The sequence below is a fragment of the Hippopotamus amphibius genome, chromosome 4 (genome assembly GCF_030028045.1).
Source record: "Hippopotamus amphibius kiboko isolate mHipAmp2 chromosome 4, mHipAmp2.hap2, whole genome shotgun sequence".
NCBI classification, from domain to species: domain Eukaryota; kingdom Metazoa; phylum Chordata; class Mammalia; order Artiodactyla; family Hippopotamidae; genus Hippopotamus; species Hippopotamus amphibius.
In genome coordinates, this window is record NC_080189.1 from 145,620,571 (window position 1) to 145,635,943 (window position 15,373).

At 36.5% G+C, this 15,373-nt stretch overlaps 1 protein-coding gene across 5 annotated transcripts in view; it reads left to right on the plus strand.

The window, feature by feature from the left end:
- KIAA0586 (KIAA0586 ortholog) overlaps positions 1–15,373 on the plus strand; it is a 130,370-nt gene that overhangs the window by 77,863 nt on the left and 37,134 nt on the right. For all 5 annotated transcript variants that reach the window (XM_057730376.1, XM_057730377.1, XM_057730378.1 and 2 more), the window contains 4 exons: positions 458–711; positions 1,814–1,887; positions 6,051–6,185; positions 10,792–10,972. In XM_057730376.1, the coding sequence (XP_057586359.1) occupies positions 458–711; positions 1,814–1,887; positions 6,051–6,185; positions 10,792–10,972 (644 nt within the window). The remainder of the gene's footprint in view (positions 1–457; positions 712–1,813; positions 1,888–6,050; positions 6,186–10,791; positions 10,973–15,373) is intronic.

The following is a 15,373-nucleotide window of genomic DNA, read 5'->3' on the forward strand; positions in this document are numbered from 1 at the left end:
AAATTTTTGCCAGATTTATTTATGGCTTCAGTTCTCTTCTTTTAAAACAGAATTTTGGGGGAAGCAGATTAAAATAAAGATATCTAAAATATTGTTAATAAAATAGAAGATGATTTTTCCCCAGTGTAAATCTTCATTTACTATGATCAGTTAACTTTTGTATTACCGTATATCCCTATGTGGATTTATTTTAGAGATGGTAGAACTTTCAACATGGTCTGTGATTAAAGCATGAAGATGATTTTGGAAAAATAAATCTTGTTGGTTAATTATAGTACTGCAGATTATAGAAATATATAGCTATATGTATATATTGATATAGAAATATGTTTAAAGGAGACTTTTTTAATCTATTTTTATATACAAATGAATAAATTCTAACTATGATCTAATCAACTTACTAGATCAATTTATTAGTTTGATCTAATAAATTCAAACTACGTCTCTTTCTTCTCAGTGTAATGTCTGTGGCTAAGGATGAAGACCCTGAGAGCGTGGACCTCCCTGCTCAGCCTGCACCTCCAGAGCCAGTTCCCCTTATGCCGCTTCCTGCTGGCACCAAGGCCCCTTCCTCCATACAGATGCCAAGTTCAGATTCATCAACAATGGAGAGTACTTTGAGTGTTACTGCCACTGAAACTGAAACCTTAGATAGACCCATCTCAGAAGGAGAGATTTTATTTAACTGTGGTCAAAAAGTGGCTCCTACGAGTAAGTTAATTTGTATCAGTTCATTTCGCTGCTTAGATTATAATAATTCCTAAGTAATACTTTTCTGCCTAAGTGTTTTTACTTAATTTTCAAGATTTAACATGGTATGGTAGAAAGAATATGAATGCTGCAAGTTAACTTTTCTAGACCTTAACCTAAGAAGGTAAAATCTCCCTCATAAATCCCACTTTCCAGAAGTAATATCACTCTTAAAAGTTTGGGGTGTACTCTTACAGTCTTTTTTTTTCCTATGCACATATAGATACCTAAATAGATTTGTATGTATATATATTTTTACCTGTTAAGTCAGGTCATAGTATACATATTGTTTTGAAACCTGAATTTTTTAACCTTAACTATGTGGTAGACATTTTTCTATATTAATACGTGTACATATAGTCCTACCCCTTTTTTTCAGTGGCTGGGTGGTCTGTTAAAACAGTGCCATCATGGTGGGCATTTAGACTGTTTTCAGTGTTCTCATACTGTACGTAACTCTTCACTCACCATCCTTGCACGTATATTTATAAATCTTTGTGAACTTACATAAGTGATAACTTCCTTAGAATACATACCTAGACGTGGAATTGCTGAGTCAGAGTATACACCTTTAGAATAGCAATACGTAGGGAATTCCCTGGATGCCTAGTGGTTAGGACTTCGCGCTCTCACTGCCAAGGGCCTGGGTTCAGTCCCTGGTCAGGGAACTAAAAAAATCCCACAAGCCATGCGGTGCAGCAAAAAAAAATAAAATAGCAATACATTGCCAACATTCTCTCCAGAAAGGTGACTTGATTTTTAATTTTAATCAGTTTTTAATTAAATCAGTAGTATATAGGAGTTCCTCTTTTTCAATTTCATAGTTATGGTTGATGTTTATAGCTCTTTTTAATTTCTGACAAGCTGGTGAGTGAAAAAAATCTCATCTTTGTTATAAAACATACTTTTCAAAGAGCTAGTGAGATTGAGTAACTTGTGAATTATGATTTATGAACTTTGCCAGTATTTTTATTGTGTAAGGGTAATGTTCTATGGCTTTATGGTGAGATTATTTACTAAATTTATGTTTCTTTTTTCTAAATTTTTGCATTTTAATTTCTAGTTTTAGATGAAGGACTGTATCTGACAAACCTAAATGATAGCTTATCCAGTACTCTGCATGATGCCCTTGAAATGGTAAGAAGTGGTTGACTCCATGTTGAATTTTGACATGAAGAATATCTTGATGAATTTGTTGCCACTGATCAGGGTTTTTTCTCAAATATTTGAGTTATAGTCATAAAATTTAATAAAATATCTGTGATGGAATATAAGGTTTCTCACACATCTCATCATATTTACACATTTTATTATCATAATTGTGAGAATGAATAGAAAATTGTTGTTAACCCCTGTGGTTCCAGTAGTTGAAAATGCAGTTAATGTAATTAGGTGATGAAAATCTAACTCAACGCACATTGTCACCAGCATATGTTGCTTTTACAGTGTTTCAGGCAGGACCTTCGCTATTGAAACCAACTCACTTATAATACGTTTATGATTTTTTCCTAACTGTGATTATAATTCTTTTTGCTAAAAAAATAATTGAATGTAGTGGCTTAAAAAAAAAATACTGGGACTTCCCTTGTGGTCCAGGTTCAGTCAGGTCAGGGAACTAGATCCCACATGCATGCTGCAGCTAAGAGTCCGCATGCTGCAACTAAGACCCGGCACAGCCAAAATAAATATATAAATAAATAAATATTTAAAAAAAAAAAAAATACTGAAATAGGACCCAGGGGTACTAACTCTCCTAGTTATTATCTAGCTTTATGGAAGAAAAACTCACATTTAAAAATATATATCTTAACATATGTATCAACATAAGTAATATATTATATGTAAAAATACCATACAGAAATGATAATAGGGATTTTCTTTTGAAAATTGTTAAGGAATAGAAATCTTTACTTTTTATGTTTTCAAACAACCTAGGCAAGGAGGGGTAGTTGTGCTCGACTTTCATCTACATTTATCCATAGCCTTTGTTAAGCATTGCTATTATTGTTGCTCTTTACAAAAAAACTTGATAATTTTTGACATATATGTCTGTAAAGCCATTACTACAGTTAATGTAATGAACATACTCATCATCCATCGCTCCCAAACATTTCCTCAGGCCCTTTTGTAATCCTTCCTTCTCATCTCTCATCATTCTTCTCATCCCCTGTACCTCTCCCAGCAACCACTGATCTACTTTCTGTAACTATAGATTAGTTTGCATTTTCCAGGTAAATGTAAATAGCTGGAGATGGTATATGATCGAGAGTCCAGCATAAAAAACATATTCCTTTCTGAGCATTCCCTCCATTCCCCTAAGCTGAATACATGCTTTAGAATGTAGCAAAACCCTTTAGAAACTCCTCTTAACCAAGTGCACACTTAGCTGTTGCCACGAGTGCACCTGTGTATCACAAAGCTCTTTAGCCACTTCAGTTGGTGACAGAACACAAAGTGAGAAATTCCTACATATATGCATGTCTGTCTCCACTTTTTATAAAACTGGAACAAAATGGGAAAGTCCCATCTTTATTTATCCTAACTGAATTTTAAATATCCTTTTGACACAAAAAGGTATATACACGACACAGCTACACCTTTTTTCAACTGGACAAGTGTCAAAACCTTGTGGGTGTATAGGGTAAAACAAGATTGGTCAGGAAAAGAGACTTGTTCCTATAACTGGTAGTCTGACACAATGTCCTACTGCCACTTAAAAAAAAAAAGGTCCATTTTCAGTTTATTCAAGTTTGTTTTCATGGTATTTTATCCCTCTTCATTAAAAAAAAAATCAGACTTTCGTAATTTGTGTATGCTGAACTTCATCAAAAGGTTCATTCTCTGGATCAGAGTCAGTGGTGTCAGAATATCTGTAATGATCAGGTTCATTGTCACTAGCATCTGGTGTTACAGAAGTTGAACTGTCTCAGTCGTCTTATGAACTCTAGCTGCCTTGGCCTCCCTGGAGTCTCAGCTCCCTCTTCTCAGCTCAGGCTCCTGTGCCACAGCCTGGAAACTCACAGGCGGTTAGCTGGAGCAGTCATAGGCTTCTTCTGATTTGTTTTTCATTTCTCAGGGATCACTGTCTTTTGTTACCTGATGTTCCATGTCTTGAAATGCAGTTTTTCACAAACTTTGTCCATTTTTTACTCGTTTTAAGGGGGTGGGTGTATCTGGTCCTTGTTACTCCCCCTTGACTGGGAGTATTAGCAGTCTAGGTGCATTTTTATCTTTCCATTTGTATCATACAGGATCATGATGTAAAAAGAAGGAGACTGGTATACCACTGAAGCGTCATGCCCTTCTGTCCCCTTCAAATCATAATGCTAGAAATGTCTTTCCTTTTTTTTTTTTCTTTGTGGCCATGCCACATAGCTTGCAGGGTCTCAGTTCTGTGACCAGGGATTGAGCCCAGGCCACAGCAATGAAAGCCCAGAATCCTAACCACTAGGCAACCAGGGAACTCCCTAGAAATTTCTTTAAAGTAGCCTATTCAGGGGATTAAACTAGGACTGTATATTAAATTCACCAGTGGAGCTTTTAAAAATATGCATCCTGGCCCCACCCTCTGATATGTTGATTCAGCGAGTCAGGAGGGTTATGTGCTATGCGTGCATGTATGTGGGCGGTTAGAAGCCCAAACCTGTATGTTTTTAAAAAGCATCCCTAAAGATGATGAGTACCCTTTGTTAAAAATAGGCAACTGCTCATTTTACTTTGAGTTGAAGGAGGTTATTAAATCACTTGTTTGTGTCACAGAGCTATATAGTGACAGATCCTCAACTCTTTTCATAAGGATACATGATAATTTACTTTTCATTTTAAGCTTTCAGCTTAAGCTAATAACTGTATATTTTGAATTCTAATAGGAGCTATCCGAATCCTAAAGCTTGAGTTGCAGGCGGCTGAATGTGTGTAGCTGGTGTTTGTCAAGTCCAATAAACAAAAAACAAAAGATACCATATAGCATCTTTACACTATTAAAGACACAATAGGGTAAAGATGCCAAATCTGGAGATTCTTATGTTCAAATAATAAAATGTATTAAAACAAATTGCCTTACTATATGTAGGAGTATGAAATAATTAATGGAGAGTTCTGTTAAGATTTTAATGGGGCAGTTACTTTTCTAATAGTAATTACTACAAGTAATTGAGTCTTCTGAAGAGAGTGGAGATCACTTTTATAAAATAATGTGTGGGGAAGCATAAAGGAGAAGTCTTTATTTTCAGAGAAGCATTACACTAAGATTTGGCTTACTTAATATGTCATTATGGCATTTTTATCCATTCTTAGAACTTTATCATGGTGCCAAAGCACATTTAAGTTTGTTTCAAGTAAATAGCTGAACTGAACCAGGACTAAATTATAGCATCTTTATTTTTCTACATTTGAAACTAAACTTTAATTTTGATATTTTTTACTAGGCCTAAATCAGATATGCTACAAATTCATGATAAAGTCACATGCAGAAGTACGGTCTTGAAAAAGACCAACTTTGAAGTTATGTACCAGTAGGCATTTATCTGAATACACTTGGAGAATAAAGACTTGTTCTCCAGAGTTAATAAACTTTATTTCATTAAACATAAGATACTTAAGTAAAAAATACTATTAATGGAGTTTAAAATCATGTTAATACTCGTATTTACAGGGGAATCTAGTTTTCTGACTCTGTGCCCCACACTGTCCTTCATTTTGGGGACTCTATTCTGAAGCACCAAGAAGTCTAAGCTGGGTCTTCCAATGAAGGCTTTCAGTACCTGCTCCTCAGCAAGTACTGGAGGTCAGCACAGTCAAAGGTCAGGGACAATCAAAGGTCTCTGGGTGCTTCAGCATATTCCTGCAATTTTTCATTTCTGCCTGCGGTCCAGGTTGCACCATTGCTATGTTGCTTTGCCCCCATTGCCACACTGGAGTGGAGCTTTGTGTGCTGCCTCAACATGAAGCAGGAAACTCTGTGAGCTAAAAACTTGATGACACCGTGTAAAACATTTATGAATCATTGTAACGCAATTGCATGGGACAAAGGGTCCAGTTTTCACCTGCTTTTATAGTAAATCTCCAGTTTAAATGTAACCAAATTGTTTTACACTGTTGTTTATATTTGAGGCAAACATAAAGGGTTTCTAGTATAATCGATTGGAAATGAGATCTAAATGATAGAGTCCATCTTCTTTCTGTAAAGTGCTAATATGACCGTATTCATGATGACTGCGAAGTTTTATTAATCATAAATTATGAAAAATGTAATTGGTAGATTAATTTTTGTTTTTTTATTGTCTTTATATCTTATTTAGGAGGATGATCCTCCCAGCGAAGGACAAGTGATCAGGATGCCCCATAAAAAAACTTACACGGATGCAGTTCTTTCTCTTCTTGCTAAACAAAACCAGGAATCGTTAGTTTCACAGCAAGCGTTCTATCATTCAGAGGTATTTAACCTTAATTTTTTTTTCTGTTAGATCTAAATACAGGAAAAACATAACAAAAATATTTCACTTTTAGTTAAAGCATGCTAATACTTCAGCTTACTCAGGGATCAGCCTTGCAATAACTTTAACCTGGAGCCATAGAGTTCTGAGTTTTACAGCTGAAAGGAATTTAGGCCCTCTGTGCCCACCTGCTTATTCTATGGATGCAAAACACTGAAGCCCTTTTAAATGATTTGTGAGGATCATTCATTCATTCTTTCTTTCTTTCTGCAACCATTTACTGAGTATCTACTATATGCCGGACATAACCTCAGAAAAGATACAAAGACGAATGAGGAAGGATCCCTACCTTTAAGCAGCTTACAGTCCTGTAGGGAGAAAAGAGCTTAAACAATTACTCCACCTTGCAGTAACTGATCAGATAGCTGGTGAAGTAGATTGAACCAGATGATTGTAAAGAACCTTGTAGGCCATGGTTAGGCTTGCACACTTAAGGTATTTTTGGGCAAGGGAGTCACAAGCTAAGATATTTAGGAAGGCTCATGGAGCCATAGACAAATGAGGGAAAGATGGAGGTATGTGAGGACACCATTGGAGTAGTCCGGAATGAGAACATGAACAAAGGCAGTTAAGTAGAAATAGGAGAGAGATTTAAATTTCAGAGTACCAAATTGGCAGTAATTGGTCACTGGTTAAGGCAAGTTGTGGTTGTGTAGTTGTTGGCTTAGAAATGCAGAGAGAAGAGTGCCAAGTTTTGTGGGAAAAATAATGAATTTGATTTGAAACATTAGGTTTAAGGTGCATAAGGAAATTCCAGGTGGAAACATTACCGTGTAGTCACTCAGGTGGGTTAACGACAGTGGTGGGACTAGGATTCTTGATTCTGTTTAGTATTCTTTCTATTGTATTTGGTAGTCTTTGCTTGAACAGGTGTGAAACTGGCTTTAGATGAGCTGACGATCCGAAGACTATACAGAATCCAAGGAGATGGCTGGCTTTATTTTCTATTACTATTTATTCTTAAAAATTTAAATGCTCAGGAAGGGTAGGAGGAAAAAGGAATGGAACTTAGTAATGGGAAAAATGGAAATTTAACTTATTCCTTCTTGCTGAAAAATGACTAAATTTTCTGCAACTTTACTTAGCTATTGACCAAAAATTGATTTCACTGGAAAGGTTTAATTGTGATTGCTGTTGCCAGACTCAAGAAAGTACTCTCATAGCTGTAGAAACTATGCTGTCTAGTATAGAAACCAGTAGGCTTAGAGAGAGAGAAAGAAGAGAGAGAAAATGAGACAAGTGGCACAAAAAATGGTAGAAAATAGCAGAAATGTCAGCATGATTTAAAAGTTCCGTTAACTAATCCCTGTTTCTTTCTTTTTGGAAATCAGTAATATTGGTTCATTTATTCATTCGATTCTCAGATTTTTCCATCTTTTTAATGCTGGGAAATTTATCTCTACTACTTTTTCAATTTTTTTCTTCCTCTCGTTTTTTCCTCCCTCTCTGGCTAGAACGTTATTTCCAGATATTAACACTTCTGCTGCTGTTTGTTTTATCTCTTAGACTTTCCATCTCTTCATTCTTTCCTACTCTCTTCTGGGAGAGTTCCTCAATCTGATCTGCCAACCACTAATTTGTTCTTTAGCCTATTATTTATCCAGTTTATCATATTTTTCATATCTGACATTCTCACTTGGTTCTTTTTTTTAAATGACTTTTTGCTTCACGTTATTAATATCTTTCCTTATTCCTTGTGTGTATGTGTGTATGATTAATGTTTTTCACTTTTTTTTTTTAAACACTAATTGACTCCTCAAGTATCTGTTTCTTTTGGTATTTGAACTCATGTTCCAGGGCAAGGTGGGGGGTGGTGGTGGGGATAACCTATTCTGTGAGACTCTGTATTGGGACTAAAATCAGGCCATGGTCTGCTCCGTGAATATAAGGAGAGAGGAGCCCCAGGGATGGGCATCTCAGGCAGCACAGAACCACTGTTGACCGTGACCACTGCTGTTTGCTGGTACTCTGCCGTTCAGTTCTTCTGGTGGTTGTTGTGTCTTTAAAACCCTTCAGACGTTTCTTTGGGAGGTTTTGTATTCCTGTTCTGGGATGAGGGGGGGAGAGAGTGAAGGAATGAATGCCCATGGCATTCACTTACAGACATCACCTGTAAATTTTCACCCCGGCTGGGCCTTCATGCTCCCTGATGTTACTCTGGGATACTAGTACCTGCAGCCCAGATTGTTGCCAAGATCGTTATGGTTAAGGGGCAAGCAGTGATGATCTCAAGTTAATGAGGGAAAGAGGGAATGATAGCAGCACTTTGTTTGAACCATTCTTCTTACTAAACCTCCTCCAGCCACCCTCCTCCTCAGGATGCAGCCCCTTTCTTCTCACACACACCAGGTCAGGCTAGTGGTCAGTCTTTCCCAGTGGTTTTTCACAATTTTTTCTTAGTTCTCAGAATCCATGGTTTCATCTCACTTCTGTAGTTACTCCAACATTGTTTTGGGGACAGGGAGCTGTCAGTCTTTGTAAGTGTGGCATCTTGACTAGACCAGAAGCCCGGAAGTTGGAAGTTTACCCTTTCCAGATCTTTTTCTAAGCATCTAAATAAGCATTTGCGTATGTGTGTGGTTGTGTGTGTGTGCTTCCGTGTGGGTAATTTTGAGGTATGTATATGTGTTATTCTGCCATCTGAGTCTTAAAAATTAGCTATAAATCCTAAAGATCCACCATATCCTTTTTATCCGCCACGTAGTATACCCTAGTTTAATTATTCTCCTATTGAAGGATTTTTAGATTGGTTTCAATTTTTCTCTCTTCAAACTATAATAAGAATAAAATCCTTTTTTTCATTATGAGGAATTGCCTTTCTATAGAAGATAATGAGGGGTGAAATTACCCAAAAGGCACAAGAATTTATAATTTAAATAGACACTGAGTTGCTTTTCAACTACATGAGATTCCTTTCCAACATCACGTATATTTTTAATCTTAAATTTTTTCCAGTCTGATTAACAGTGAGACTTAGTGTGTTACCTTTTTGTTCACAGAACTATTAAACATTTGTTTTGTTTGTAATAAGAACTAGTAATAATGATACATTTTACAAATTAAATACATTTTACATTAAAATATTGCTTTGGTAAGAAAATAGTAACCATTCTTTGTGCTTAAAACTCTTTGCCCAGAGGGAGCATCAGGTCAGTGAGAGTAGCCTGATGACAAAACCACAGTTTGTGCATTTATGTGGGTGGGCTGGGTGTACTACTAGAGATCGTAGATAGCCTAACTTAGAATTGACATGAGTCTGAGCTTTGACTATAACATAAAAATTATAAATGCTTATTAGTAGAAGAGCATTTTGTGAATAGGAAGACTAAATCTTCAGTAGGGTCATGGAGTATTAAGGTGTTAAGTGGTTCAGCAGTTACAAGTACCCTAGAAAATTGGTTCACAACAGAGAAGGTACTGTATATTGCACAACATTTATATGGTAGTGGCAGAGTAATATAGGCACTGAAATATTTCTAATTAATTTCTTGGGAAAATATATCTGTCGTTGTTCTAAACTTTGCCCAGACTGTCCAAGGGTTTTATATTAATTGCAAAGCAGTCTTTTTCTGTTTAAAGGATGCCGAGCGATTGATATTCTTAAAGGGAAGTCAGATTGTGGAATACGGGGAGCTACAAATCGGGTGATTAGGACAAATTGTAGAAAATCTTGAAAGATGAGCTAAGCAGTTAGATTTTATTTTGTAGTCAATAAAGTCATCACAGATGTTTCAGCAGTGATTTCTTCATATATTCTACTAAAAAAATTCCAGTTGGTTGAAATTAAACTCCTTTTAAATAAAAAACATGAGAACTTTCACATTATTGGAATTTTTATTCAGTTCTTGAGTGGTAAGTTCATTAATTAGAATACCTCCAAGTCAAGAGATGTGCTAGTGATTAGGGCATATAATTTTTTTTAAGAACTTTTATTGAGATACAGTTAACATACAATAAACTGCATATATTTAGAGTGTACAATTTGGTATCATAATCTCCCGGTTCATTCCCACAGGGCATATAATTTTTAACACAGAAAGGAAATAGAAGTCATCTTTTTGTAGTTTTTGTTTATTTCATATATTTGGTAAAGAAACATATTTGTACTTTTTGTACATTTTCATCAGTTGTTTCATTATAAAGTTCGCAATAACAACTTTAGCCAATTCTAATTCATAAAGAGCACGAGGAGACTTTTCTGTTCTTCTAATTTTAGCTGTATGGACAATGTATAATGTGTGCCAGCATTTAGTGTTTTAAGTAATAACATTTTTCCGATGTGTTTTATTGCTGTCTAATTTGGAGGTTGAAGAAAACAGATCATGGATATTTAATTTCATAAGAAATAAGAGATTAAAAAAAAAGCCTACACTTATATATCTTATTAAACTAACTTTCATGTAGTGTGTATGTGGCATAATAAGCACTTTCTAAAATACCTTCCAGGCAGTCAGGTGGTCTGCATCATGATACGTTTGACAAATATTTCTTGTTTTGACTTGATTTTAATGTAATGTTTGTAACAATGGTTTCTGCTTTTTTACAGGACTTGGAAAACAGTGTGGGTGAACTTAGTGAAGGACAAAGGCCCAGGCTGACAGCAGCAGCAGCAGAGAACATCTTAATGGGACATTCCGCCTGTATGCAGCAGCCTGTAACTAAAGCAGAATCTTCGGATCAAAAATGTGCTCCTAAGCCATTGTCTCAGCAGTGTGACACAGTTACAGGTATACACCAAAATATTATTGCTTGATGCCTTGTCTGTTAGAATATTCAGGTTGAATCCCATCACACTTTCTTTATACTGTTTCCATGTTGAATGCTGTATTCTGTTTTGTATTATAATCTACAGTAGTGTTCCTAATCTGAATTAAGAAAAGCGTAACTATTTTCAGGTAGGGGGTTACAAAATTTCCTTATTAAAAGGGGTATTCATAATTGAAAAGTTTGATAATGACTTTTTCTATGATATTTATGGCAGTATTTCCCCAAATGTGATTCATGTTGGTACGTGAATCACTGGGTGGGGCATGAGGTAATTTTGGTTATATGTATATGTCCACCTAAAAATATTTTAATAGTGGTGTATTTATTTTAATATATACTGGAAAAATATAACTAGCACATCAAAACTGTGACATAACAGATCTTGTGTAGGACAATGTTAAATTAGGTAATACTGTAGAAGTTCACTCTATGCTGTGGGGCTTTCTGACTCAGTGCTCAGTGCTCTCAGGACTATTTTGGAACTTTATTAACTAAACTTTCTGCTGTAACATTGTGGGAATAAAAGTAGAATAGAGAATAGCAATTTCAAGCATATGTAGTTGATTCTCATTTTCTATAGCACTTAGGTCCTCTAGAGTCACCAGAAACACTGAATCAGCAAATACTGAGTCACTGCTCCTAGGGGAAGTACAGGGTAAGGTTCCTATGAGCCTCGGATTATCACATTTTTGACAGTCAATCAATACATAACCTTTGTGTATGTGTGTTTCTATTTAAAGACACTTATTTAATATATCTTGTTGATTCGTTAACATTGAATCTCATGGCCAATAGCACTATAACTCATTTCAGAATGAAGCTTATCTAACCCATAAATTTTTTCTGTAAACGCTGTGACGGGCCTTTTCTATAAGGCCCATCACAGCCTTCTTGCACTGAGGAACACTAGAGAGCACTTCTGCACTATGTTTGGGCTTTTTTTTTTTAATTAATTAATTTATTTATTTATTTTATTGGCTGTGTTGGGTCTTCATTGCTGCACATGGGCTTTCTCTAGTCGCAGCGAGTGGGGGCTTCTTTTCCTTGTGCGCGGGCTTCTCATTGCGGTGGCCTCTCTTGTTGCAGAGCACGGGCTCTAGGTGCATGGGCTTCAGTAGTTGCAGCACATGGGCTCAATAGTTGTGGCTCACGGGCTCTAGAGCACAGGCTTAATAGTTGTGGCACATGGGCTTAGTTGCTCCGCGGCATGTGGTATCTTCCTGGGGCAGGGATCAAACCCGTGTCCCCTGCATTGGCAGGCGGATTCTTACCCACTGCGCCACCTAGGAATTCCTGTTTGGGCTATTTTAAGCAGCAGAATCACCAACAAAACTCATGAAAATGTGAAAAACATGTCACTAAATAGACAGCAAAAAAGAACACTTGTTCACAGTATAAGAGCTGATAAGAAAACAGTAGCACTGTGTTCAGCCTCGTCTGCTGAAGTGTGTGTAGGGTGATTTAGGTTTTTGCTGCAATACACATGTCCACAGATGACTGCGAATGTGCTGTGAGTATTGATTTTAGGGTCACAGATAAATTTTATCAGATAGGTGAATTTGCAGAAATGGAATCTTCTAACTAATGAGGATCAACTGTATTCTCATTTATTGATTTTCTCATGCCCATTGCTGCATTCTCTTAAATGAAAAGAACTTCTGGAGGTATGCAGATTTTCCGAAACTGGAAAAGGAGGTGCTTGAAGTTAGAAAAACATTGGCATAGAGTATTTAGAGTGTCAGTTTTATATTGAGCGAACACCTTATCATTCAGAACTGAAAGACATTCAAGACTGAATTTTCCATGGGAATAAATGTAAAGTAATATTTGAGTTGTTTATTTTATGCACACAGTAAGAGTATTAAACTTTTTACATTTTTTAAAATTAGGAGTCAAAGTGGCATAAAATATGACTTCTGTATTTGTATCCAGCTATCTGTGCAGTTGCGATTACATAGAATTGACACTAGATGGCGCTCGCAGATCACTTGAGAGCTGCTTGGTACTTGCGAACAAAGAGGTACTTGTTAAATTGTTATAGGATAAAATCCATGAGGATATATCCTATTTAGCCTCACCTTATACCCTGGTAGCACCTAGCAGATTACCTACAGTACAGTGCATTTTTAATTATAGGTAAACTGTAGATACTTATTTAATTTAATTGGAAAAAGTAATAAGTAATGTGGCATAAGATTGAGCATGTAAAAAATGGGTCAGTATGACAGAGTGGCTAAGAATTTGAGCTTTTGGAATTTAAGAAGTCAGTTTGAATTCCAACTCTGTATTTTTGGGCATGTAACTTAATCTTTCTAACCCCAAGTTTCTTCATCTGTCAAGTGGGGATATTATTAATGTATTAGTTATCTATTGCTGTGTAACAAACTACCCCAAAATTTAGCAGATGAAGACAACATTTATTATCTCTCGCAATTCTGAAAGTCATGAATCTGGGAGTGGCCTAGCTGCATGGTTCTCAGGGTCTCTCATGAGGGTGTAGTCAAGCTGTTGGCTAGAGCTGCAGTCGTCGAGGGCTTCAACTAGAGGTGGAGGATCAGTTTTCCAGGCTCACTCACATGGCTGCTGGCAAGGTGCCTCAGTTCCTCACTACGTGAACCTTTTCTATAGAGCTGTCATGTTGTAGCAGCTGGCTTTTCCCAGAGCAGATGATCTGAGAGAAAGCAAGCAACCAAGATAGAAACCATGATGTCTTTTATAACCTAATCTCAGAAGTGACATGCTATTACTTCTGCCACATTCTGTTGATAACACAGACCAACCCTAGAATAATATCTAGGGGGCTACAGAAAGGTGTGAATACCAGGACCCAGGTGTTAGGGGACCATCGCAGAGTCTGCTTACCACAAACAGTATCTACCTCCTAAGGTTATTAAGGGTGGGTAGTAGGTGACAATGCATGTGAAGTATTTAGCACTGTGCTTGGCACGTGATAGCTGTTACTGTCTTTACTAATGCTTGGAGAATGTAAAAATACCAGTACCTTCTCAAATGTATTTAATAGAACCAGAAACTATCTACAGTTGCCTAAAAGGAAGGTGCCTAGAGAGAACTAGTTTGTTCCTCTTGTTTTAAGTATTTTGTTACATTATGTTTATTGTGGAAGAATGAGTCCCCCTTGTATCACTATTTCTGCTACTGACTTATCTCATGCCTTTCATGTTGATTTTTAGTAACTTGTTTACAGAGGCTCATCTGTTCTTACCTTGCCTGTCCCCACTCCTGCTCATTTTCAGAAAGCATCCTATTTGCAACCTACAGTCCCCTACTACTGTTTCGAATTCTGAGGCTTTCAGGTTGGATTGAGTAACAAAATGATGCTAAATAAGGTTTGAAGAATTGTCTTGAGAACGCTAAAAGGTAAACTGGTATTTTGAACAAACTGTGAGGACTCTGAGATTTACTACCAATTATAGCTCTTCATTTGCTCAGAAAACTTGTATTGAATACCTACTGTGTACCTGGTACCAATATATTAGTACTGTATTAGGGTCTTGAGATACAGAGGTAATAGACATCTGTTCTCAAGGAAGTTTACAAACTCATGTAGAAGAATATGAGACAACATTTAATATCGTGTGATTAATGCAGCAACACAGACTGCTATGGGAGCACAGAGGAGGAACAGCCCACACATGAGGGCTCAGAGGAGGTTTCCCACAGGAGCCAATGTGAAACTGAATCTTAGAGGAATTAGCCAGATGATGACGTGTGATGAGCTTGTTCCAGTTTGTTCATTTACTTATTCAGAAAATATTTTTTGAGTGTTTGCTCTGCTCTAAGCGCATTGTAGGTGGTAGGAACATAAAACCTGGTACGGCCTTATCCATAATGATTTTTTTTCTCTAGTAGAGTTAGTAGATGAGAAGGGAAAAACATGTAATAAATGATTGTAAGTCAGTCCATATAGGATGGGGGTACAGGTCAGTTGTAACTGGGGAGGGCAATCAAGAAAGACTTCATATGTGAGGAGCTAACTTGAAATGAGTTCTCAATGATCAGTAGATGTTTGCTGTGTAGTAGGCGTAAGAGAAACCTTCAAACCAGGATATGCAATGAGACAAGGGGATAAAGTAAAAAAAAAAAGGGAAACTTAAGGAGGGAAATGTAAATACTTTAACAATGAGTTGGAGTTTAGGATGCAATGGTATTGGAACAGTTAAGCAGAAACCAGGTGGATATAGATGATAATATCAAGTGATTTTTGGATTTACTCTAAGACAGTAGAGGTTCATTTATGTACAAAATGGAAAATAATTCCAATTTTATTTTATATTTATTCCTATGGAAAATTCAGTCTTGAATTTCTGTCCATTCTGAATGTTTTGTGATATTCACAGATC